This window comes from Bubalus bubalis, chromosome 24, assembly GCF_019923935.1.
Source record: "Bubalus bubalis isolate 160015118507 breed Murrah chromosome 24, NDDB_SH_1, whole genome shotgun sequence".
NCBI classification, from domain to species: domain Eukaryota; kingdom Metazoa; phylum Chordata; class Mammalia; order Artiodactyla; family Bovidae; genus Bubalus; species Bubalus bubalis.
The window spans coordinates 1,089,686-1,112,239 of record NC_059180.1 but is presented as its reverse complement, the minus strand read 5'-3'; the positions used below and the strand labels follow the sequence as shown (position 1 = coordinate 1,112,239).

At 62.4% G+C, this 22,554-nt stretch overlaps 1 protein-coding gene across 3 annotated transcripts in view; it reads left to right on the top strand.

Moving 5' to 3' along the window:
- Positions 1–22,554, top strand: part of MAD1L1 (mitotic arrest deficient 1 like 1) — a 240,635-nt gene that overhangs the window by 190,814 nt on the left and 27,267 nt on the right. For all 3 annotated transcript variants that reach the window (XM_044935777.2, XM_006046003.4, XM_044935778.2), the window contains one exon: positions 7,195–7,402. In XM_044935777.2, the coding sequence (XP_044791712.1) occupies positions 7,195–7,402 (208 nt within the window). The remainder of the gene's footprint in view (positions 1–7,194; positions 7,403–22,554) is intronic.

Genomic DNA, 22,554 nt, shown 5'->3' with positions numbered 1-22,554 from the left:
AACTTCACTTTTCACTTTTTCTTTTCACATCCACTGACTTTCTCGTCTTTCCAGACCTGGGAAGGTGAGCAGGGTCCCCGTTTTACAGACGAGCAAGTTGAGTCTCAGAGCAGCCTGGTCATCTCAGAACCCGTGCCGGGATGTCCGTGTTTCTTGCAACAGGACGCCAGCTGAGCAGCCGAGGGGCTGTGCCGTTTCGCCGGGGGTCTCATGTGAGCGGAGGGGCTGCTGGCCGCAGAAGGACAGCGGTGGCGCTGACGGGAAGGCCCCTCCCCAGGCTCCACGGCCCCCGAGGGGACTCATCGCAGCCACTGGGCAGCCTGCAAGCTCACCCGTGTGTCCGGGGCCCGCTCGGCGCCTCGTGGCCAGGGGCAGATAAACTCCCTGCCAGGCTCCCTGGCGCTGGCAGGACTGTCCAGGGAGGATGAAGTGAGAAGGGCCCTCCACGTGTGCCGGCCTGGTGACGCCGCTCCCACGGCCCATCCTGTGTGCGGCTACCTGGCAGCCCCAGCTCGCACCGGGCCTGGGGCCAGTCAGGGCCTGGTGGGCCCGCTCCCAGTACCACCCCTGGGCTCCAGCGGCCGGTCCCCAGGGCTGGGCAGCGGCGAGCACACGCGAGGGTGTTCTGAGGCCCCCTCGACCCTGACGGCCCCTGGGTGGCGGCCCCACAGCCGGCTTGTTTGTGGGGCGCCTCGGCCACAGGAGAGCGGCCCCCGGTCCTGAGGGAGCCCTAGGGGGCGGGGCGGGGGGAAACAGAGGGCGTGGGGGCGGGGCCACGGGGACTGGCTGGTGGGGGGCGGGGCCTCGGGGAAACGGAGGGTGTGGGGCGGGGCCTCAGGGAACGGAGCGCGTGGGAGGGCGGGGCCTCGGCCCCTGGGGCCCCGCCCCTGTGGCCCCTTGCTTGTGGTGCCCCCAGCAGGGGCTTGGGAGCACCCTCTTCGCTCTGCCTGCGGCAGGAGGCTGGTCCCCAGACGGCAGGTCTTCTCCCTGCCCGCTGCCCTCCTGCCTCCAGCCCAGGCCCTCCGCTCTTCACCCCTCTCGTGACCTGCTCTGTGGCTACGAGGGTCTCGGGTGCTTGGTGCCGGGGGTCTGTAGTGTTTGTAGGATCTGGCCTGCAGTCCCGTGGCCCACAGCTGAACCGCAGGCTCTCCACCCTCGGCCAGCACACTGTCTCGAGGCTGGGCCTGCCGGGTGTCCCCAGCTTCAGACCTGGGCAGCATCCCATGAGCCCCCAAGCGCCAAAGGAAACCGGCGCACACGGCGTGTCGGACGTGAGGTCGGCGCCCGAGGGACCCACCCAAGGTCACGGAGCTCACGAGCTGCAGGGCGCTGGTCCTGGGCTCACAGAGGCGGGTGTGCCGGCCGGCGGGGCCTGGAGGGCTGAGCACCCCCGTCCTTGAGGTCTGGCTGGCCCTGCCCCTCAGCTTCCGTGGGACCCCGAAGCTCCCCGCCCTTTTCTCCCTGAGCTGAGCTTCCTGCAGCGGGGAAGGTATTGATTCAGTTTTCAGGCCGGGTGATTCATAAATATGCATGAGAATCGGTGGTTACTTAACTGTGCTTTTTAATTCTCCCCGCGTCCCTGCCTCCCGCCAGCAGGGTCTCTCTTAGCAGGCGCAGCAGGGCCCTCTCCCCAGCCACCGTGGTCCTTCACAGCCCACAGGGGCCCTGGGGTCTGTTCACCCCTCCCCCGACCCCAGTGTCCCTGGCGCTAGGCTGCAAAGGCCTTTAGAGGTCAAGTTCACTGCCCTCCGCTTCCTCGGATGGAAGCTGAGGCCCTGGAGGATAGATGCCCTGGGCTGCTAGCAGGCAGGGCAGAACTTGACCGCTGACAGCAGCGAGGCAAGTGTGTGGGGCTCGGGACGCCAGCTCTAAGACCTGGACGCAGGGGGCCTGGCCGTTCGTCATACCTTGCACAGAATCTGAGCGTGAGAAGGAGACCCCTGTGACCTGTGGGCCACAGGCGGGCTGTGGGGCCCCGGGGAGGAGCACTGCTCAGGCCCAGCCCTGCTGCCTGGGCCCGTGGTTGTCAGGCAGGCCCGGTCCTCTGCGGACCCCTCCTGTATCCTGAGAAACTCGTGGTCCCCCGAGGACCCCAGCTGGGCTGGAGCTCCTCTGCAGCCTGCCCTGCGCCCACCTGTGGTCACGGACGGGAACCGGCCTCCGCTCCTGGGCACGGGTGAGATTTTTTTTTTTTTAAGGGGGAGGTTTTTGTTTGCCAGTAATTGCACCCACACATCAAAGAGAGGCTCAGAACTTTTCCTTTTGAGATTCCCGTCAGCGTCTCAACAGTTTCCTCAGCTGTGAATCAAACAAGGCAACAAATTTTTAGCAGAAGATTACAGCCGTTTCTCCCCTTTCTTCCTCAGAGCTGTCATCTAGTCGCAGATATCAGCAGATTTGTTCACGCCCTCCCATCTGCTTTAGTGGTGCCGGCTCCTGGTGCCCCTCACGGTCCCACGGGGCCCCTGTGCCTCCGACCACACGTGCCCGGGGGGAAGGGCGGCACCCCTGCCCCTGGCTGGCTGTGAGCACCTCCTCTCCCGGGCACCGTGCAGCCCACGTGCAAGGAAGGAGGGATGGAGAGAGGGAGGGGAGGGCCTCCTTGCTCCGGGAGGGGGTGTAGAGCGGAGCCCAGGTGCACTGAACCCTGATGCCTTCTCGCTCGGCCTGGCCACCCGGTCCTGTGGGCCTTTAACCCATGCAGCTTCATCGGGCCTGTGGAGGAGGCCTACTCGGTAGCAGCTTGTGTGCAGTCCAGCTGGGCCTCAGGGGCCAGTCCTCCCCGGCACCTGGGAATGTGGTGCTCTTCCATCCCCAGGCAGGTCAGACTCCTGGGGGAGCAGCTGCCGCAGTCCCCCTCCTCTAAGCAAAGTTAATTTCCTTGACTTCTGAGCGCCCTGGGGGAGGTTGCAGGTGAAAGGGCCTGTTGCCGACCCCAGCCCCGAGGCGCTGTCACAGACTTGTCTCGTGTGCCCGGCCCCCACGGAGGCACCTCGGGAAGCCCCCTGAGAGTCCGGCCGGACCCAGGCGGCACGGGCTTGAGTTGGGTGGGCTAGCCTGCTCCCTGCCAAGCCAGACGCGGAGACCTGCCCTGAGGACCAGCATCTGGACAGCGTGCTGTTCAGGGTGGAGTCCCGGCTGCGTAGGGGCCCGTGACCAGGAGGTGGTTTGAGAGGAAGCCAGGACAGCCCCGCTCAGGGGCGGCGCTGGAGACCTCTGCCCTGACCTCCTGGGCTGTGGGGGCCCTGGGTCGTGAGGGCGCGAGGAAACCCGCAGGCAGGGCCATGTCCATGCCCGAGGCCCTGGGCCGTGCCAGCCAGGGTCAGCCCCGCTGTGGACCCGTGTCCCCAACCCCTATCCCGGGCCCGGCCTGGCCACGCCCGCCGGCCCAGCACATGCACCCCGGGGCCCAGCGCCACCCCCCTCCCCGGGCCCACCCGGCCCATGCCGCCCACAGGCCGGGCAGGCGTGTGGAGGAGGAGCTGGTGCCGAGCAGGCCCTCGGGGCAGATGGAGCAACCGCACGCGTCCCGCTGTCTGTTTTCCCTCTCTTCTTTCATCTCTTTCTTAAAAACAGCTTTATTGAGATATGATTCACACACCACAGCGCTCGCCCGTGTGAAGCGTGCGGTTTGGTGGGTTTCATACTTTCACAGGTAGCGAGCAGCCATCACCGCACAGATTCTGAACGTTCCTATCGGCTCAGGAGGAAACCCCGCACACCCTGTGCGTCGCCCTGCGCGCCCCGCCCCCTCCAGCCTCCAGCAGCCGCTGCTCTGCTCTGCACCTGGAGCTGTCCTTGCTTGGACACGTCATGCCAGTGGCGTCGTGTGCGTGGTCTTCTGTGACTGGCTTCACCCACTGAGTGCGGTGTTTTCTCTTTCCCCTTTTGCCGCCACGGGGCATGTGAGATCTTAGTTCCCTGACCGGGGGTCGAACCGGCCCCTCCTGTGTGGGGAGCGTGGAGCCTTAACCACTGAGCCCCCGGGGAAGTCCCTGGGCAGTGTTTTCAGGGATCGTTCACATCGCGGCTGCTGTCAGCGCTCCGCTCCTGTTCATGGCTGCGTCATACTCCGTGCTGTGGGTGGGCACGTGGATGGTGCTGCTGTGAACATTTGTGTACAAGTTTCTCCGTGGACGTGTGTGTTCACGCCTCTCAGGTGTGTCCCTGGGTGTAGACTTGCTGGATCACATGGTGCTGGTGCTGGTGGTTTACTTGCTCAGTCGTGTCCGACTCTGCAGCCCTGTGGTCAGCAGCCCACCAGGCTCCTCAGTCCACGGGATTGCCCAGGCAAGGACACTGGAGAGGGTTGCCATTTGCTTCTCCAGGGCATGTTCCCGACCCAGGGGTCAAACCCGTGTCTCCTGCATTGGCAGTCGGGTTCTTTACCACTGAGCCACCTGGGAAGCCCAGATCACGTGGTCACCGTGTCCAGTTGTTTGAGGAACTGTTTTCCGTGGAGGAAGCACCATTTTCTGCCCCAGCAGCCCCAGGGCTCGGTTTCTCTGTCCTCATGGAGACTGCCTTTGCCGTTCCAGCTGCCGGGCGGGTGCAGTGATGTTTCCCTGATCTCTAATGATGTTGGCATCAAGCGTCGTCATGTGCTGGTTGGCTGTTTGTGCATCTTCCTTGGAGAAGGATTGGTTCAGATGCATTGCCCATTTTCACATGAGTTTGTTTTGTTTTGTTTTGTTTCTGTTGTTACCGAGTTGCAGGAGCTCTTCGTGTGTTCTGGATACAGGTCTCTTACCAGATAAGTGATTTACAAGTACTTTCTCCTGCTCTGGGTGTTGTCTTCCTGCTTCCTTCGTGGTGTGCTTTGAAGCACAGAAGTTTTTCACTTTGATGAAGTCCAGTTTGTCTACATTTTTCTTTTGTTCCTTGTTTTTAGTGTCATGTGGAAGAATCTAAGACCAAGCCCAGTGCCTATGCTTCCCGCCAGCATTGGCTCTCATGCTTAGGTTTTTATCTACTTTGAGGTCACTTTCGTGCGCAGTGTGAGGTGAGGATTCAGTTCGATGCTTCTGCGCGTGGGTGTCCACATTCCAGCACCTCTTCCTGGCAAGTGGTCCCGCCGGGAGGCGCTGGCCTGCCCCTGACCCGCCTTCAGGCCAGCTGCTCCCCTACCCAGCGCTCACCTGTGCTTCCTGGGACCTCGCATCAGTTCACGGTCGGAGCCGAGCCTGAAGCCACCCTGGGCTCCCTGTGCAGAGCTTCACGGTCTGCAAGGTGCTTCCTGCCCTCCTTCCTGCCTTCCCTGTCGGCTGACCCGCGGGGAGAGACGGTGTGACCAGCACCGCCTGGCACATCTGTGCGAACATGGCCCTTTGCAGAACATGTCTGTCCTTGTCCTCTCCCTGCACCCCCTGACCCGGCACCCATGGGGGACGCGGGTCCCCAGGCGCCCACCCCACCCCCGTTGGCCGCGGGGCCTCTGCCTGAGCGTGCGGGGTGGTCGGACTCCGCCCGCCTGGCTGTGTCCCAGGCTGTGAGAATCAGATGAAATAAGATCCCTTCCAGCCTGGCAGCCTGTGAGTCACCGAAGTTACCCCATGTCTCTCTGTCCTTTGAGGCTCTTACAAGGCTTTCAGAAACCCGTGGGGAGCCGGCCACCAGCACCCCTCCCCTGCACCGCCCTCTGCTGGCTCTCCCCTCGCCTGGGGCAGGAAAGAGCTGGCAGCGTCTCCACACGCCCCCCTCCCTTTTAGGGGCACAGTTAGCAGGTGGCTGGCGAGGCCTGGCCGGCAGTGGCCACACAAGCCTTTGGTGACTTGGAGGGCCGGCGTCCACGCAGCTTCGCTCCCACGCTGGGGCGGCTGCTCTGCGGCATGGCCGTGTTGCCCGCCTGCCCCACCTCTCGGGCGGTGGTGATCTGAGTAAAGGTGCTGTTCCTGCTGCTGCCCCTGGAGGAGGGCGCTGTGGGCAGAGGTCCCGGGCGAAGGTCCAGTTTTCTAAGAGGGAATTTTGGTGTTGGAGTGGAGGAAGATGACCGCTCAGCTGGCCCGGCGGCCCTCGCTGGGAGGCCGGGGGGCCCGGCCAGCAGGCCCACAGGCCCTCGGCCAGGGACACAGCATGTCTCTCTCCCTGCACCTGGGGGAGGGACCCTTGGGCCCCCTCACCAAGGCCCAGGCCTTCCCTTAGCGCCTGCCCAGCGGGGCTCCCGCTCACTAGGGGGGCCCAGGGAGTGACAGCCGGAGACGTGCGGCTCCTGCTTTGACTTCCAGAGCCTCAGAGCCGAGCTTCCCTCCTGGGGCCGCTTGGGCCAGACGGTGGGGACGGAACTGAGAGTGGGGTTATTCAGCAGTGGTCTGTCTGCTGCCCGCCTGTGCTCAGCTGTTGGAGTGACTCTCGCTGACCTCACTGCTGCCAGTGAGCCTGACGGGGGTGGGGAGTGAGCTTCAGGGGGTGAAGGGTGAGGTTCACGGGGGTGAGGGGTGAGCCTGACAGGGGTGTGGGGTGAGCCTGATGGGGGTGGGGAGTGAGCTTCAGGGGGTGAGGGGTGAGGTTCACGGGGGTGTGGGGTGAGACTGACGGGTGGGGGGTGAGCCTGACGGGGGTGGGGTGAGCCTGATGGGGGTGTGGGGTGAGCCTGATGGGGGTGGGGAGTGAGCTTCAGGGGGTGAGGGGTGAGGGGTGAGCCTGACGGGTGGGGGTGGCCCTGACAGGGTTGGGGGCTCCCCGATGCTTGTGGCGGGCAAGCTGAGTCCAGGCTGGCCCAGGCCTCATCCAGCGCACGGCCTGGGCGTGTGTGCCAAGCAGCGCGCCTGCAGGGATGTGCACACGTCCAGCATGGATGTTCACGGGCGTCTGCTCCTGGTGACCAGGGCCCAGACCAGCTCTGCCCGCAGCCGTCCCCTCCTGTGCCTGGGGCTGGCGTCGTGTGTCAGTAACAGGAGCCACGACAGTGAGGCGTGCGGGGACTCCACCTTAGTGTCACGGCTTTCTTAAGTGTTTAAATTTTAAAAGCCGGGTCCCAGTGTGAAAGCCTGGGACAGGAGGGTCACTGCACCAGGCGGTCGCGGATCGCGTCTGAAGGCACGCACTGGACACCGGTGCTCGGGGGGACGCGGGTCAGAGCGGGGGGCTCGCGCGCTGCCTCCTGCCGATGCCCCAGCGATGGGGGGTGGGCACCCCGCGGGCTGGGCTGCACTCGCCCGTGGGGGCGCTAACCGCCTGCCTGTGGTCCTCCCGCAGGGCGACTACGACCAGAGCAAGACCAAGGTGCTGCACCTGAGCCTGAACCCGGCCGGCGCGGCGCGGCAGCGGCTCCGCGAGGACCAGCAGCAGCTGCAGGAGGAGTGTGCACGGCTGCGGGAGATCGTGCGCGCCCTGGAGGCCGGCGGCCCCATCCCTGCCCACCTGGAGGCCGCCGCGGGGCTGCCCTCGTCCAGGGAGGTGGCAGGTAGGCCCCAGTCCTTCCATCCATCCCTCCATCCAGCCCACGCAGGAGCCGGGCCACGGGCCTCCGGGGGATGGGGGCCCCGGCCTGCAGAGTGCGCGCGGCAATGACCCAGGGGGACATCTCTCCGACCCGGGAACAAGTTAATACCATTTATCAGCTCATGTATGTCCATTAATCACACAGACACCAGCGTTCCAGGAAGCAGGGGCCAGCTTTCACTGTCTAAGTACGTTTCCGGACGCAGTGAGCCCTCCGCAGGCCCTGCGACAGGCGGCGGGGCAGCAGGGGGGCGGGTTGGAGCTGCCTCTTCCAGCACGAGGGTCTCACCCGCTCTGTAGCTCTTAACTCGGGGCCGCAGTCTCTGACCTCGCAGCTTCTCTCTGTCTCCAGGCAGCACAGTGAGCGTGCGCCTGCCTGCTGCACCCGAGGTCCCCAAGGCCGTCTCTCAGGCAGACAGCAGGTCCATCACTGCCTCGCAGAAAGGGCACCGTCTGGGGGCTCCATTTTCCTAAGGGTCGCCCAGTCCGGCCTCAGGGTTATTCTGGGGGCTGGGGGGGCGCCTGCAGCCTCTCTCTGCCATCAGAGGGTGCCTCCCAGGAGTCATCCAGTCCGGCCCCAGGAGGAGCCTGGGGTCGGGGGAGGGAGGGAGGGCGCCTGCAGCCTCTCTCTTTGTCAGAAGCTGCCAGGCGCGGCTGCCTGCCCTGGGCCTCAAGCGGCTGGAGATGGGGCGCTCCCTGGCCCCCCCGGAGCACAGCCCCCGCTCCCGTGTCTGCTGCTGGCTCTGTTCACTCCCCACCCCCGCGATGTCTGCGGGGCGTCCGCGTCGGGAGAACACGGCTGCCATTTTCCTGACGTTTGCTGCCTGCGTTTCCAAGCAGCCTTTCCCCCGGGAAGCCCTTTCCACTTCCTCCGCCCGTGTCTGCCGTGTCAGGCTTGGAGAGGGAGCACAGGCGTCTCCGTCTGGAGCCGGGCTCTGCCATTGTCCTGTCCCCGGGGTCGTGGATGCAGCCCCTCCAGCCCACAAGCTCCCACTGTCGACCTCGGCGTGCAGCCAGCCTTTCTTGAGGCGCCTGGTCAGTGGTCACTGTCCCATGAGCCCGTGGAGGCGGGAGGCAGGCCCAGCACTGGCCCACGGGCCTGGAGGCCTCGGTCAGCCGTGGCCGTGACTGGAGCGAGCCTGGCCGTCCCGGGGGCCGCACTCCGCATGCTCCCCGTCCCCAGTGTGTCCCGGACGATTCTGGTCCCACGCCTGCCATCCCAGGGTCCTCTGTGAGGCGAGGATCTGTGTGCCGCTGGGTTCAGCAGGGACCCCGAAGTGCAGGTCTGCCGGGCCCCCCTGAACCCCTGGCTCCCCAGGCCACACTCCTCCTTCAGCCGCTTTCCTGTGACCGGGCGTGGGGCTGGCAGACGGTGACCGTGGGTGTTGTGTGAGGTGCACGTCCTTTCCTGACCCCACCCGCCTCTCCTGTCTTGTCTTCAGGAGGGTGGCATTGGCTGCCTGGGTGCCGCCCAGGTGATTCTGGGGCCAAACCACGGCTCAGCAGCCAAGACCGCTGTGAGGGGGTCCCTGCGGCCCAGGGTGGGCTTCCCGGCCCTGAGAGCCGGGCGAGGCCTCCCACAGGGTCCTCAGCAGGCGGGCAGCCGAGCGTGGTCTCCGGGCTCACACTCCTGTTCTCTCCCGGGCTCCTTCAGCCCCACTTTGCGAGTCGCCCGTGTCCTTGACGAGTTCAGGAGCTGGGAATGCAGACTCGGGCGCTCAAGGTTGCTCTTCATCCTGCACAAGGATTCACACCATCTGACGCGACAGACCGTTTACTCCTCAAGTCTGTCGCTCCTCCGACGTGCTCAGCTGTGGGGACGCAGCTGCTCGGAGCCTCCTGGGGCACCCAACACGCGCCCAAGGGCACTGTGGGCGTTCGGGCAGACGGCCGGTTGAACCTGGGCCCCTGCTCTGCTGTGCTCCCTGAGGCCCCACGGAGAGTGGGACCACCGCAGACCTCTGCAGTCGGGACAGCTGGTGAGCGGGTGGTTTAATGGTGAGTGACTTAGGAAGAATGACTCCAGGCAGCTGTGGTCGTGGCTGGAACCAGGCTGAGTGATGCCACGACCCTCCCCAAAGGCCGGGAATTGGCAGCAAGTGGCGCTGGGGGAGGGGGCGTGACTGCCAAGCTCAGGAGCAGGATGGATACTTGCCCGAGGTGTAACCCAGAGGCCCGCCGACCCAGGCCTTCTCCCGGCTCCGTCTGCGGGCTGCAGCTTCTCTCCCAGCAAAGTCGGATCAGAGCACTTCCCCAGGCGCGTGTGGAGATGCAGGTCCCTGGGCCCCAGCTCAGACCTCCTGGGTCAGAATCCCAGGGGCCTCACCCCACCCCTTTCACCCCCTGGAGCCTGATGGACCCGAGGAGACGTGAAGGCGCTGAACCTGGAGGCCCCTTCAGGCACGTGGTTGCTACTCAGCGGCCCTTGAGCTGAGCTGACCGGCGGGGAGAGCCCAGTGCTGGCTGTGACCAGGGCCGGCTGACGTGCGGGGGAGCAGAGCAAGCGAGTGGGAAAGCATGCCTGGAGGACACAGGCCGTCAGAGGGCTGGACGCCTCGCGAAAGCGTGTCCTCGGAGACGAGGAGGGACTGTGAACAGCAACACACGGGCAGGAGACTTCAAAGTGTCCAAGATGGAAAGCAGCCAGCTTCTGGGAGCTAAGAATACAAGAGTTAAATGATGATCTAAAGAGCGGATTTTTAAGATAAAACTGAGAAAGTCTGAAAAGCAGAGGAACAAGACAGCGAGATGGGAAACAGGAGGAAACAGTGAGGCAAGTCGAGGAGCCGGCAGCCCGTGAGGTCCACGTCTCCATCCTACCTGCTCCGCGGAGGCCGGGAGGACAGGCCGCATACGCGCCAAGGAGCTTTCACAGCACAGGGGGGTGCTGGCAGGGCCCGTGGTGGCAGAAAGCCCCCCACGCGCTGGAATAGTGGGTCACAGGCCAGGGGTCACCAGACATCCCTTCTCAGCGGCAACTCGGGTGCTGCTCCAGGTCCCCGGGAGCCGTGAGAATGCCCAGCGCCTCTGTGGTGGCTTCTAAGCTCCCAGAGGACAGATGGTGAGGGCACCGAGTAGCTGAATGGGTGGCCAGCCTGTGCACGGAGCGTGCTGTTAGAGCCTGGCCTCTGTTGCTGTGTTTCTGTCTGGCCAGGCTTCGCATGGTCGGCAGAGTCACAGCTTAGCAAACGCCCTCCCGGGCTGTCCGCATCCACCTCAGTGCCCAGGACTCTGGCAACGGGGCCAGGAAGCCGGGCTCTGAGCTGTGACCTGCCTCCAGCCATAGAAATTTCAGTACATGGACACCCTAACCTTCAGAGCCTCATCATGGACAGAAGGGCCCTCCCCGCCTTCCCCGTGGCCTGCGGGACAGCCCCGCACCCTTGATGGGCTCATCTGCTGTGCACACGGCGCTGGGCCTGCAGATGCCCTGGGGGTCGTGTAGGCGGGCGTGGTCTCCACGGTGACGCCGGGCAGCCAGGATGGGGGCGGCCCAGCACTAGAGGTGCCCCAGTTCCCTTGTGCCAGGAGCCGCCCTGGGGGCCAGGAGGGGCGGTGTGGGGCAGCCGCCCAGCCGCGGGTGACCACACCACAACAGGTAGGGGAGCTTGTAGCCAGCTGTTCCTGGACCTCGGCCTTAGGACAGCCCCTGTCAGGAGCATGGCCCTCAGTCGGCGGGAGCCTGAACCCCTTCTCCCCTCCCCTGCAGGAGCTGGCTCAGCTCCTCCCATGGCTCCCTACCCACCCAGCCTGGGCCAGAGAGATTACTAATTGGTGCTTAATTAGGTAATGCATTAATATTAAAATCTCTAATCTTGTCAGAGCAATGCACAGGAGGTGATCAGATTTGTCCCTGCCTGACTATGCCGCTGATCCCACGGGGTCCCTGGAGAGGGCTGTGCCTGGGCCCCTGCCTGGAGTGCCATTCGCTCTGCCCAGGGAAGAGGCCACCACAGGGAGGCGGCCACAGGCCGGCCAGTGGCAGCCGTGTCATCTGCTCTGTCTCCTGCCTCTCTGTGCAGACCGAGGCTCACCCCCTTTCCCACTTCAGCCGGCACCCACCCCTCAGGGGGAGGACGGGGCTGTCGGGGGGTCTGGGGTGGCACGAGGGGCCCCTGGCCAGAGCCACCAGCCTGGATTAGCACTGGCCGGGACATCGCATTGCTGAGCACAGGGCCCAGGCAGCCGCGGGTCACCGGTGAGGGCGCTGAGGCCCCACGTGGCTCGGCCCCGGCACGTGGTCATGGACTCAGGGCTACCTGTGGCCACTGGTCTGGCTGCCTGAGGCATAGAGGTGGGTGTAACCTGGGTCAGAGAGCTGTGCTCAACAGGAGCTGGTCTCTGAGCACCTAGAGCCTTCGGGGAGCAGGGAGAGCCCCCAGCCTGTAGCAAGAAGAGCCTTGCCTGCACTTTGCCGCTGGTTGTTCTCAGCTGGAGGGGCCACCTCTGAACAGCCAAGGAGACTGCAAGCAAGTGGGAAGCGGAGACAAGAGTCGTGTCCCTCCCGCTCAGCCCTTCCCCATTCGCCCGCCCCGCCCCAGCAGAACTGCGTTGGCCTTGTCACTGGCATCCTTCACCTCCCGGCCTTGCAGCAGGCGGGAGAGAGGCCTGCTCTGGTCTTCAAATGCCCGAGCAGCACGAGGGTGGATCTGAAAAGCACCGTGGTGGCTTCGGACGGAGCTGACGTGGAACCCGAGCCCACAGAGGGTGGGTCAGATACCCAGACCATGACCAAACCTGGAAAGTGAAGGCAGGAAGTAACTGTGCCGGTTCCTGTGAGCGTTCTTGCGTTTCTTCGGGTGAACACCGGAGTTGGATCACTGGGGCACGTGGTTCGTGCACTGTGAACCTCGAGGCTGGCTGCGGTTCCTCACCCGTGCTGGCCCCACGGGGGCTCCGGGCTCCGCATCCCGCCAGCACTGGGCCCTTCAGTCGTTCCCAGGTGTGCGCAGTGGAGGCCCCCATGGTGTGACTGGCGCTTCCCTGACGTGTAAAGACGCTGAGCATGATTTGTTTCACGTTAGCCCTTCCTGTATCCCCTTGGGTGGGTGCAGGCTCAAGCTTTTGTCCATTTTTTGTCTTTGGCTTGAGTCTGGGGGTTGCGTTCCCTAGCAGAGTCTTTCTCAGAGCAAACGCCTGTAACTTGGATGTGCTCTAGTGGTCAGTTCTTCTCTTTTAGGAGTCAGATCTAGGGACTTCAGCAGACCCAAGTCAGGACCCTTTTTCCTCACGTTTTCTCTCTTAAGTCTTTTAGTTCTGCATTGAAATCTGTGACCCATTTTGTTAATTTTTCCTGTAATGTGATATTCAGGTTGAGGTTCTTTTTCTTGTTTGTCTGCGGGGCTTTCTCCTGTAAATGTCCAGATACTCCAGCATCACATGATGAGATGGTGTCGTGGCTCCATCAGTCACCTCTGTACGTTGGCCACGTCAGCTGACTGATGCCGTGGTCCTGTCTCCTCCCGGTCCTCCCGCTTGCTGTCCCGAGTGTCCCTGCAGAGTCTCGGTAGCTGGACGGGAAGGAAGTCTTAAGGTCGGCGGCATAATCCCTCCCACTTTAAGCTGTTTTTTCAACAGCGTCTGGCAGCCCTGTTTCTGTGGCCTTTCTGTTTAGCTTTAGGATCAGTGTGTCTATATCTGCAGGAATCCTGGTGAACTTTACACGGGGAATCCACTGACTCTGTAGATCAGTTTGAGGAGAATCCGTATCGTTACCATGATGAGCCTTCCCAGTCCAGAACCAGTGTGTCTCTCCACTGACTCAGGCCTTCTTCGAGCTCGTTCATCAGCCTCTTGTGGTTTTCAGCGCACACACCAGTTGCGTGTTTTGTTAGAAACAGGCTTGTGTGTCTTTTGTTTTTGTAATTTTTCGTTATCCTCAGTGCGTGTTTTTCCTTGTTGTTTCCGTTGTTCCGTGCTTGTGTATGAGAAGGAAATGGCAACGCTGTCCAGCGTTCTCGCCCGGGAAACCCCACGGACAGAGGAGCCTGGCGGACTGCAGTCCACGGGGTCAAAAGGAGTGAGTGGGTCGTGACCTGATCAACAGCAACACAGATGTGGCTGATCTTGGTGTTGGGCTTGCAGCCGTGGCCACGCTAAGGCCAGTCAGCTCTGGGAGGATTTTGATTTTGATTGTCTGTGGTCGTGTTGGCTGTGAGCAGGGCCGGTTGCACTTGTTCCCGTGGGCCTGACTCCTCGCATCGCACATCCTCTCCCTGTAGCCGCGCGGCTGGGACTCGACGACTGTGCCGGGCCGCGGTGGTCAGCGTGGGCACTGGCCGTACTCCCCGGTCCGGGGGCGCGGGGTCAGCTCTGGGCTCTTTGCAGATGCCCTTGCTCATTCCTGTCTAGTCTGAGTCCGCCGAGAGCATTTGTCATGTTAGGTGTTGAGTTTTTTCAAATGCTTTTCTGCATCACTTATAGGCTCATCTGGTTTTTCTTCCATAGGCCGTCAGTGTGGTGGGTTATTGTGAAAGTTTTTACTAATATGTTGAAGCAGCCTTGCATTCCAGGTAAATCGCCCTTGTCTGCGGTATATTTTCTTTCCGCACGTTGCTGGGTTCAGCTTGCTGTTTCGTCAGTAGTTCTGGCGTCTCTGCTCATCTTGGTCTGAGCTTCTCCTGTTCTATTGTTGTCTGAAAGGCATGCACAACTTTTCCTCTCTGCAGATGATGTGTTTGTCTACACAGATGAGCCCAAGAAGTTTTTTTTTTTTTTTTTAAAGAATGCAGTGAGTTCATCATTGATTTTTGTGTGTTGCTCTTATATCCGTGCTCAGTCGCTCCGTCGTGTCCCACTCTTTGTGACCCTTGGGACCATAGCCTGCCAGGCTCCTCTGTCCATGGGCTTCTCCGGGGAGAATACTGGAGAGGTTGCCATGCCCTCCTCCGGGGGATCTTCCCGACCTGGGGGTCGAACCCAAACCCACATCTCTTTCGTCTCCTCCATTGGCAGGTAGGTTCTTGACCTAATATTAGTGCTATCCAGGAATCCCATTATATCCTGCAACCTTGTTGAATTCACTTACATGATACGTGTGTATAATGCGAATATGACATCTGTGAGCAGTTAGGGAAGCTGAAATCTAAGACATTATACCATCCCTGCTCACTCTCCCAAAATGAAATTCCTGAGTATAATTCTAACAAAGCACATAAAAGGTCTGTGTGCTGAAAACGGCCGCGCATTGAGCAGGGAGTCAGGGGGCTTCTAATAAAGGAAGAGGCAGACTGCATTCAGGCATGAGAGGCTCCGTCAAGAAGTTGTCCCTGCGGCCCAGGCTGGCCCCAAGCCGCGGTTACCGTGGGAGGTCAGCTCTGCACCCGTGGCTTCTTCCCCCATCTGCCCGCATGGGCGCGTCTCTTGGCTGGCAGTCGGCTGTTCCCTCCTTGTAGGTCGGCGCCTTCGTTAAGGGCCGGTGGGTTTCCTTCCTTCCTCTTTCCCAGACCTGGAACTTGTGAACCTGTGGCCCGAATCCAGTGTGGATAACTCATGGTCACCAGAGCTGTTAAAAACCACGCAGACGACCTTGAACCGGTGAGCGGACAGACCCTCTGGTGCAGCTGCTGCCCTGCCGCTCAGCATGGAGACGGCCGACGACCAGCGTCCGGGGCTCCATAAAGGCTCAGGGGCCGCGTGTGGGAGAGGCTTTGAGGTCCCCAGGGCGCCAGGCCCTCTGGTGGGCAAGCCGGGAGGGCTTGGCAGCAAGTCAGAGGCAGAGCACAGGACGCAGTGCAGGGCCCGCAGACAACTGCGCCCGGCTGGACCCTGCAGGCGCGCGCCCAGAGGGTCGACCACTGCACACTTAAGACTTTCTAATAGAAATAGCATCTCACGTCATTACTGATAAGGAAACATTTTTTACTTCCTCTTTTCTGAATCGTCTTATCACAACCAGAGCTCCTTTATCTCTTCTTCTACTCAGTTTGTACAGAAGTTTAACTTCTTATTTTTCTTTATGATTATTTTGTATAGAAAGTGTTAACTTATTTTGGAGTTTCATCGGTCTATTCCATTTAAGCTTAGAAAGTTCTTTATTGATTTGGTAAAGTCTATTTTCTTCTGTGACTTTTTGGCTTGTATTTTATATTTAAAGATCTAATCTGCCTGGAACGTATTTTGGGATGTGGCATAAGGTGAAGGCCTCAGTTGATCTTTTTCCTGATCACAAACGGCTGCCTGGGTGCCGTCCATCAGATAATAGTTCCTTGCCCTGTAGGTTTATAATGTGTCTTTATTTTTCTTTGTCTTTATTCCATGGCTTCTGGGCGTTTATTTCATTTTTCTGTTCCACATCTTTAGTAATTATAACAGAAAGTATGTTTGCATATCTGGTGTAGAGCACGGCTTTTCCCTTTTCTTTGCTTTCATTTAGATTTCCTTAGCATGTTTATTATTCTAAATGAATTTCAGAAATGTTTGTCAAGTTCAAGAAAAAGCCATTGAGGTTTTGGTTTTTATTGACACTGCTTTAAAGATATAAATTAGTTTGGTGGGCGAGTTTTCAGCTTCATTGCGTCCCATGTCTCTGGACGGGTGGGGGCTCACCAGGCCTGTGGGACCGAGGGGCCAGGCCGGGGCACCCCTGGTTGCTTGGAGGCCCTCTGCAGGCGCAGGTCCTGGGACGTGTGTCTCTACTCCCGCCCCACTACTAGCCGCCGTCTGCTGCCGGGCCATGTCGGGAAATGTGGGTCCAGGCCACCTTCCTCCATTGGGGGCCCGTGCGTCTCCCTGCGCCCCCAGCCCCAGGCCCCAAGCCTGCCTGCTTCTCCTCCCATTCTTGCGGTTCTCCTGGGGTCACTTCTGCTAGAAAAACAGAAACAGCTTGAGAACCGTTTGTCCGGTAGCTCCCCCAACACACTCACAGCTGGTGACCTATGGCTCCAGTGAGGCGTCTACTTTGGAGGCAGGACCCAAGCCCCACAGAAGAGCCGGAAGACAAGGGTGGGAGTGGAGGGAGAGGGCGAGGGGTTGGGGTCATGCCCCTCCACCTCCTGGCAGGGCATGCGCCTTCTCAGGGACACAGGCCCTCGAGCCAGGGGCCTGGAGGCGTGGGGAGGTCATCGTGCTTGCTGACGGGGTCAGGCAGGGCCCTGTGGGCCCGAGGGTGGGCACTGCTGCCCTGGCTGCTGCCCAGAGCTGCTAGGCGGTGGTTACCGCCTCCAGCATGGCTTCTCCAGAGCCGAAGAGGAGCCCTGCAGGAGCCTGGATGTCAGCAGAGCCCCTGAGCCCAGGCGCACCCGGAGGGGGCGGCGCCAGGTTAGCCCGCTGGGGGGGGTGCATGGAGCCCCCCTCGTCGGCCCGCTGGGAGGCGCAGAGAGGCCCCCTGTCGCCCGCTGCGGGGCGCAGGGAGCCGCCCTCGTCGGCCCGCTGGGGGCGCGGGGAGCCGCCCTCGTCGGCCCGCTGGGGGCGCGGGGAGCCGCCCTCGTCGGCCCGCTGGGGGCGCGGGGAGCCGCACTTGTCGGCCGCTCCCAGGCAGGCTGAGTGGGGAAACCAGTGGCACTTTAATCACTGTGTGTCCCAGGCTGCTCTCTCTCTGCTGTTTGTTTGTTCTTGGTGTCAGGTAATAAAGGGCAACACCATCAATTAGGTGTTTAATTGGAGTTGTAAGGAAGTCGTGTAATTTAATCTCTGGGTTTGCAGGCAGACAGGCCAAGGGAGGGGCGTATGAGACCCCGCCACGGCGGCTGCGGCCCCTCTGCCTCCTGCTGCCCATGAGCAAGTCCCTGGTGGCCCTGCCCTGTCCCCGGCCACGGGCAGACCTGACACTGTCCAGGGGCCAGACCCCGGCATCGTCAGCAGCCCAGCGTCCCCACCCAGTGCCCACCCAGCCCTGTTCTCCACGTTGGAGACAGTGCCAGCAGCCAGGTGAGGCAGCCTGCTCAGAACATGGGCGGCGGGGACGTTCTTGGGCAATCAGGCTGTCTGGGCAGGAGCGGCCCTGCAGGGCGTGTGTCTGCAGCGTCTGTGGGGTCCCCATGTCCCCCTCTCCCCGGCTCCCAGCTCCTGATGGGACTCCTCTGCGAGCTGTCTCCTGGGCATCGCAGGATTAGCAGGATCAGAACTGACCTCTCCAGGCTACAGCGAGAGTCCCCAAACCCGTGAGAATGACCCAGGCCCCTCGCTGCCGTCACCGAATGCTGGCAGGCAGCGGGAACTCCATCCGTGGCTGGTGGGGGCACGAGATGGCGCAGCCAGTCTGGAAGCCAGTTTGGTGTTTTCTTTCAAAGCGACCATATGACCCAGCCGCACAGCCCTCAGCATTCACCTGGAGGAGCAGGACGCATGTGTGTCCACACGGCAGCCCGAGAGTGCCACAGCCTGGAGGCAGGCGAGAAGGCCTTCCGGAAGCGCGCGGGGCGGAGGCCGCACTCCGTCCAGACAGTGCAGCGTCGTCCGGCACTGAGAACAAATGAGCCGCCAATTCACGAGAAAGACATGGAGGAAACTCCCATGCCCGTGACTGAGCGCAAGGAGCCGGTCGGGAAAGACGACAGACCACGTGACTGGCGGCACAACGGTCTGGGGAGGGTGGAGTGGTGGAGACGGGAGGATGAGGGGCGTTGGGGGGCAAGGTGGAGCCCAGGGAGCGTCCAGGGCGAGGACGCTGTCCTCTGCACCGCTGGGAGGCTGCATGTTCACCGTTACACGTTCGGGCAGACCACAGGCGGCACGGCCCCCAAGTGAGCGGCGCGGCAGCGGTAGCCCGTGGGGCTCGTGGCTTCTGGGCGGGCTAGTGAACGAGTGTCCCCTCTGGAGGGTGTGTTGATGCTGGGGAGTGGTGCGGCTTGGTTTGGAGGCAGTCTTTGTCACCTCCAGTCAGTTCTGCTATGAACCTAACGCTCTTCTGATAGTCTTTGGAAAGAATGCCTAGTCGCCCAGTCGTCTCCTGTTCTACGTGAGCAGGTGTTTCCAGTAAACACTGGGTATTGTGCAGCAGTCCTGACAATCTGGCTCCAGGACGTTAGGACCCCCCAGAGGGTCTCACTCCCGTTTGCCGTCACTGTCCGTGCCCCCCACAGCCCCATCGGCCTCTGGCTCTGTCGGTGGGTCCCCTAGGACACTCGCAGGAAGGGGGTCCCCCAGCGTGTGGGCGTCTATATGACATAATAGGGTTGGCATCTCATCTCTGTCTTGGGTGACCCCCTCTGCACATGCTCCATGGCGGGCTCCCCGTCAGCTGGCGCCCACGGGCTATTCGCACGCCCTGGCTGCTGTGAACATCTGAGTCCGGGCCTGCGTGTGGACTAAGGTTTGCATTCCCCTCAGCGGGAATGGGGTTGCCAGGCTCTGCAATAGTTTATATCTAAGAGACGGCCAGAGGACCTCCCTCCCTGCCCTCGCTGGGTGGATCATGTGGTGCTGGTGCTGCGGCTCTTCGTGGTCGGGGGCCTCTCTAGAGGTGGGGGCTGGGTGGAGGTTGGGGGAGAAGGCTTTCCCATGGCTGGGTGGGGGGTGGGCATCAGTGGCATCTTCTGGACCCTGTGGAGGAGGGGGAGCCATGTGCGTCACGTCTGGACCCTGCGGGGGGAGGGGGAAGCCACATGCGTCATGTCTGGACTCTGCGGGCGGAGGGGGAAGCCACGTGCATCACCTCTGGACTCTGCAGGGGGGCGGGAAGCCATGTGCGTCACGTCTGGACCCTGCGGTGGGAGGGGGAAGCCACGTGCATCACGTCTGGACCATGTGGAGGAGGGGAAGCCACGTGCGTCATGTCTGGACCCTGTGGGGGAGGGGAAGTCACGTGCGTCATGTCTGGACTCTGCGGGGGAGCCACGTGCTGTCACGTCGTTGGTGGTCAGCCCAAGCCCCACTCCCTGGGCCAGGAGCAGAGTTCACGCAACCTAGATTCTGGTCCTGACGGCCGCCAACTGCCGTGTGTCCTCGGGCCACTCCCTTGGCCCCTCTGAGCCTCCTCTTCCATCCCGGGCAGAGGCTGTCCCTGAGCTGGCACCACCTGCTGCGCTGGGCGCTTGTGACCTCTGACCAGGGCCCTTTGTGCCGGGACACCAGGGCCGTCCAGGCCAAGAGGGGCTGCAGGACCACCAGGCCGTCCCCTTCCCGTCCGCCGGCGGGCGTGTGCATCAGGCTCGCTCCTCCTCACAGGCGGAGCCAGGACGCTCTCCGTGTGGTCACCCCCAGGCTGGAGCCCATCTTCCCGGTGCTCTCCCAGGCCCGGCTCCACTGGGAAGCCTGTGTCCTGGCCCCGCAGACCCCGCGGGCTGCCCCTGCCCCATCTGCTGCTTCCCGAGCCTGCGGCCAGCTGGTTCCAAGGGTCTCTGCGCCCGTGCCGTCTGAGGGGGTCCCTCCAGTTCGGCCATGAGGCCTCGCTGCAGCCGTCAGCAGCTTTAATAAACTGCCTTGCCTCCAAAGGAGAAAGAGAGAGACGATTTAAACTCCCGTCTCGCCCAAAGCAGACAGATTGACTCGCGAACAACTCAGTCAATAAAAGATGAGCTCTGGAAGCCTTTTGTCTCTGAGAGGGAGCTCACCTTCCGGGGAGTTCATGTTCTGCGAGCCCACCACCAGGAGTTAATAATACATGCAGCGTGGGGTGGACAGAGCCAGAGCCTGCTGGAAGCGCCCCCTACTCGGGACAGTGCCTGCAGGCTAGCAGCTCATAGCCACCAGCCCAGGCTCCTCCCCACCCGAACCAGCAGGCCAGGGCCCCTCATCCTCTGCTCCCTGGAGTCTCCTCTGGCGGGCAGCCTGCAGGGCGTGTGTGGAAGCCACTGGAAACCCGTGTCAGCCAGCAGTGTTCTCACGCTCTGTCTCGGGGGTCGAAGGCGCTTGTCCTCCAGGTGGTCTCTGGCCCTGGCGTGTGTGTGAATGTGTGCAGAAGAGCGTGCACGTGTGTGTGTGCGCGCGCGTGCATGTGTCAGCACGAGTGTATCTCCAGGCGCTTTGCTTGTGACTGCCGGAGCCCGTTTCTGTGTCCGTGAGGTGGGGGTGCGCGTGGTGATGCTTCGTGGGGTGCTTCCAAAGCTTGAGACCAGCTGGTGCGTGCGGAGGGAGCCTCAGTTGGCTGGACGAGCGGCAGTCACGAGCTGTGCATCCAGGTCCCCCCCGTGGGGGCTTTAGGTGGGAGATGTGGGTGGTCGGCAACTAAACAGGTGAATAAGTCGTCAGAGGGCGGCGAGTTTCACGAGGGGAACCCCACCAAACATGGGGCCCCCAGAGGCCGTGCTGGGGCCTCGGCAGGGGGCCAGTCTTGTGCCGAGGTGGCCCGGACGCAGGGCGGTCCTCACCACAGGGCTGGCTCTGCCGGGAGCATCTGGGGGCCCACCCGGCTCCCCTGCTCTCTGTCTGGGTGGCACTGAGCAGGGCACTGGCCTCTGGGCCTGACCCCACGTCTACCCCCACCCAGGGCTGTGTGGGTCCGGAGGGCACGCTGTGGCCGTCAGCGCTTGGCGCAGCTCGGGCTGGGGGACAGGCCGCCCCCCGGGCCCCCGCTGCCGCATCTCGGCAGTGGGGGAGGCTGGCTTCCTGGGAGTGTGGTATCGCACCCGTGCCCGCCTGTCACCCCGGGACTCTCCCACCCCGTCATCTGGTGGCTGTAATTGCTGGTGTCTTTTCAGATCATTTTTGTGCAAGGTGACAAGCTGCTTGCCGAGTGAGCAGTTAACCACACAGCGAGGCCCGTTTGAAAGCCGGCACCGCGCTCACCAGGGCGGGCGTCTGCCAGGCAGCCTGGCGGTGGGCACGCATGCTGCTCATCTGCATGTAATTCCAGGGCTGCATCTCCTCTCTCGCATGAAACGTGCAATTTCCGGCCCCACAGGGGGCCCGGACTCATGGCGGCGAGACTGTTCAGGGCCCTCTGGCGGCAGGAGGCTCCGGCCAGCGAGTCCGGGTCCTGGCCCCCTGTCGCTGAAGCCAGCAGTGGGGATGGTGTGCCTGGCGTGCCTTTCCTGGAAAGGTGTCCGGCCTGGGCGCTGTGTAGGGAGGGGAGCGCGGGACCGCGGAGCTGCCAGGCTGGCCACGAGCCCCTCAGCACCTGCGGACCACGCAGGCTTCTCTGCCATCTCCCCTCCCCTCCTTCCCCAGCAGGAGGCTCTGCCGTATCGGGGGGCAGACCTTGCTCCGCTGTGACGGAGCCCTACTCGTGGAGCTCGGGCCCACAGACACCCCACCATCTCCCCGCTTCAGGTGGCCCGCGGGGCCGGGGCACTCACCCAGTCCTAGCCCTGCAGCGCCGGCTCCCGTGGTGGCTAATAAAATGGCATTAATATTTCATGCCTAATTATTAAATATTTAAAAATGTAAAACTGAAGTAGTTTAGGAGTTCCCGGACACGAGTAATTCAGCCCTGGCAGTGGCCGCGCGGGGCCTGAGCAGAGGCAGTGGTGCTCACAGCCTGCAGGGGCCCGAGGCCGAGTGTCCAGAGGCCACCGGGAACCCTGCTCCCCAGGTGGACCAGCCTGCATCTGAGCCGCCGGCCAGGGCAGTTGGGAGAGCCGGCCCGCCCATGTCCCCAGCCTTGGCCTCCCCATCACAGAGCCGGCCATGCTCCCCGCCTCCTGTGGATGCGCCGAGACCACAGAGGCTGCTCCTGGTGAGAGGTGCGGAGTGGGCAGCTGTCACTCCTGCTGTGGCTGCCCCTGCTGTGCCCGGGGGGCAGGCTGTGTGTGAGCGTGGGAGCTGGTAGTCCCAGCTCTTGGAAAAGCAGACGGTGCCCCCCAGCCCACGTCCTGCCCCCCGCCACCCCCACTGCCGGGCAGTCCCGAAGGCCTTCCTCTTGCTGTCTCTCGGGTGTGCTGGGAGTAGGCCCTTTTGCACAGAGAGATGCTCTTTCTAACGATGAAGAATTCAACCTTTTGTTGCTTTTATCAAGCCTGAAGATCTCAGCGTTACCTTTTTTTATTCACTTTTCAGAAAGAAAAATGATTCTGTCCTGAGCCCCCAAAGGACAATTTCAGAAGCTGCTTCCAAGTCCTAAACAGCGTCACTGCAGGGGCCCAGCCTGCACCGCAGCCCGCAGGGGCCTGTCCCCGGCCAGCTCGGGCCCCCTGCTGTGGCAGCCACCCGCCCGGGGGTCCATTCACGGAGTCAGGGTGGGGAGGCCGCTGGGGGGCTGGTCTCAGCACCAGCCACCCTTGGTGCCGTCAGCGCCCC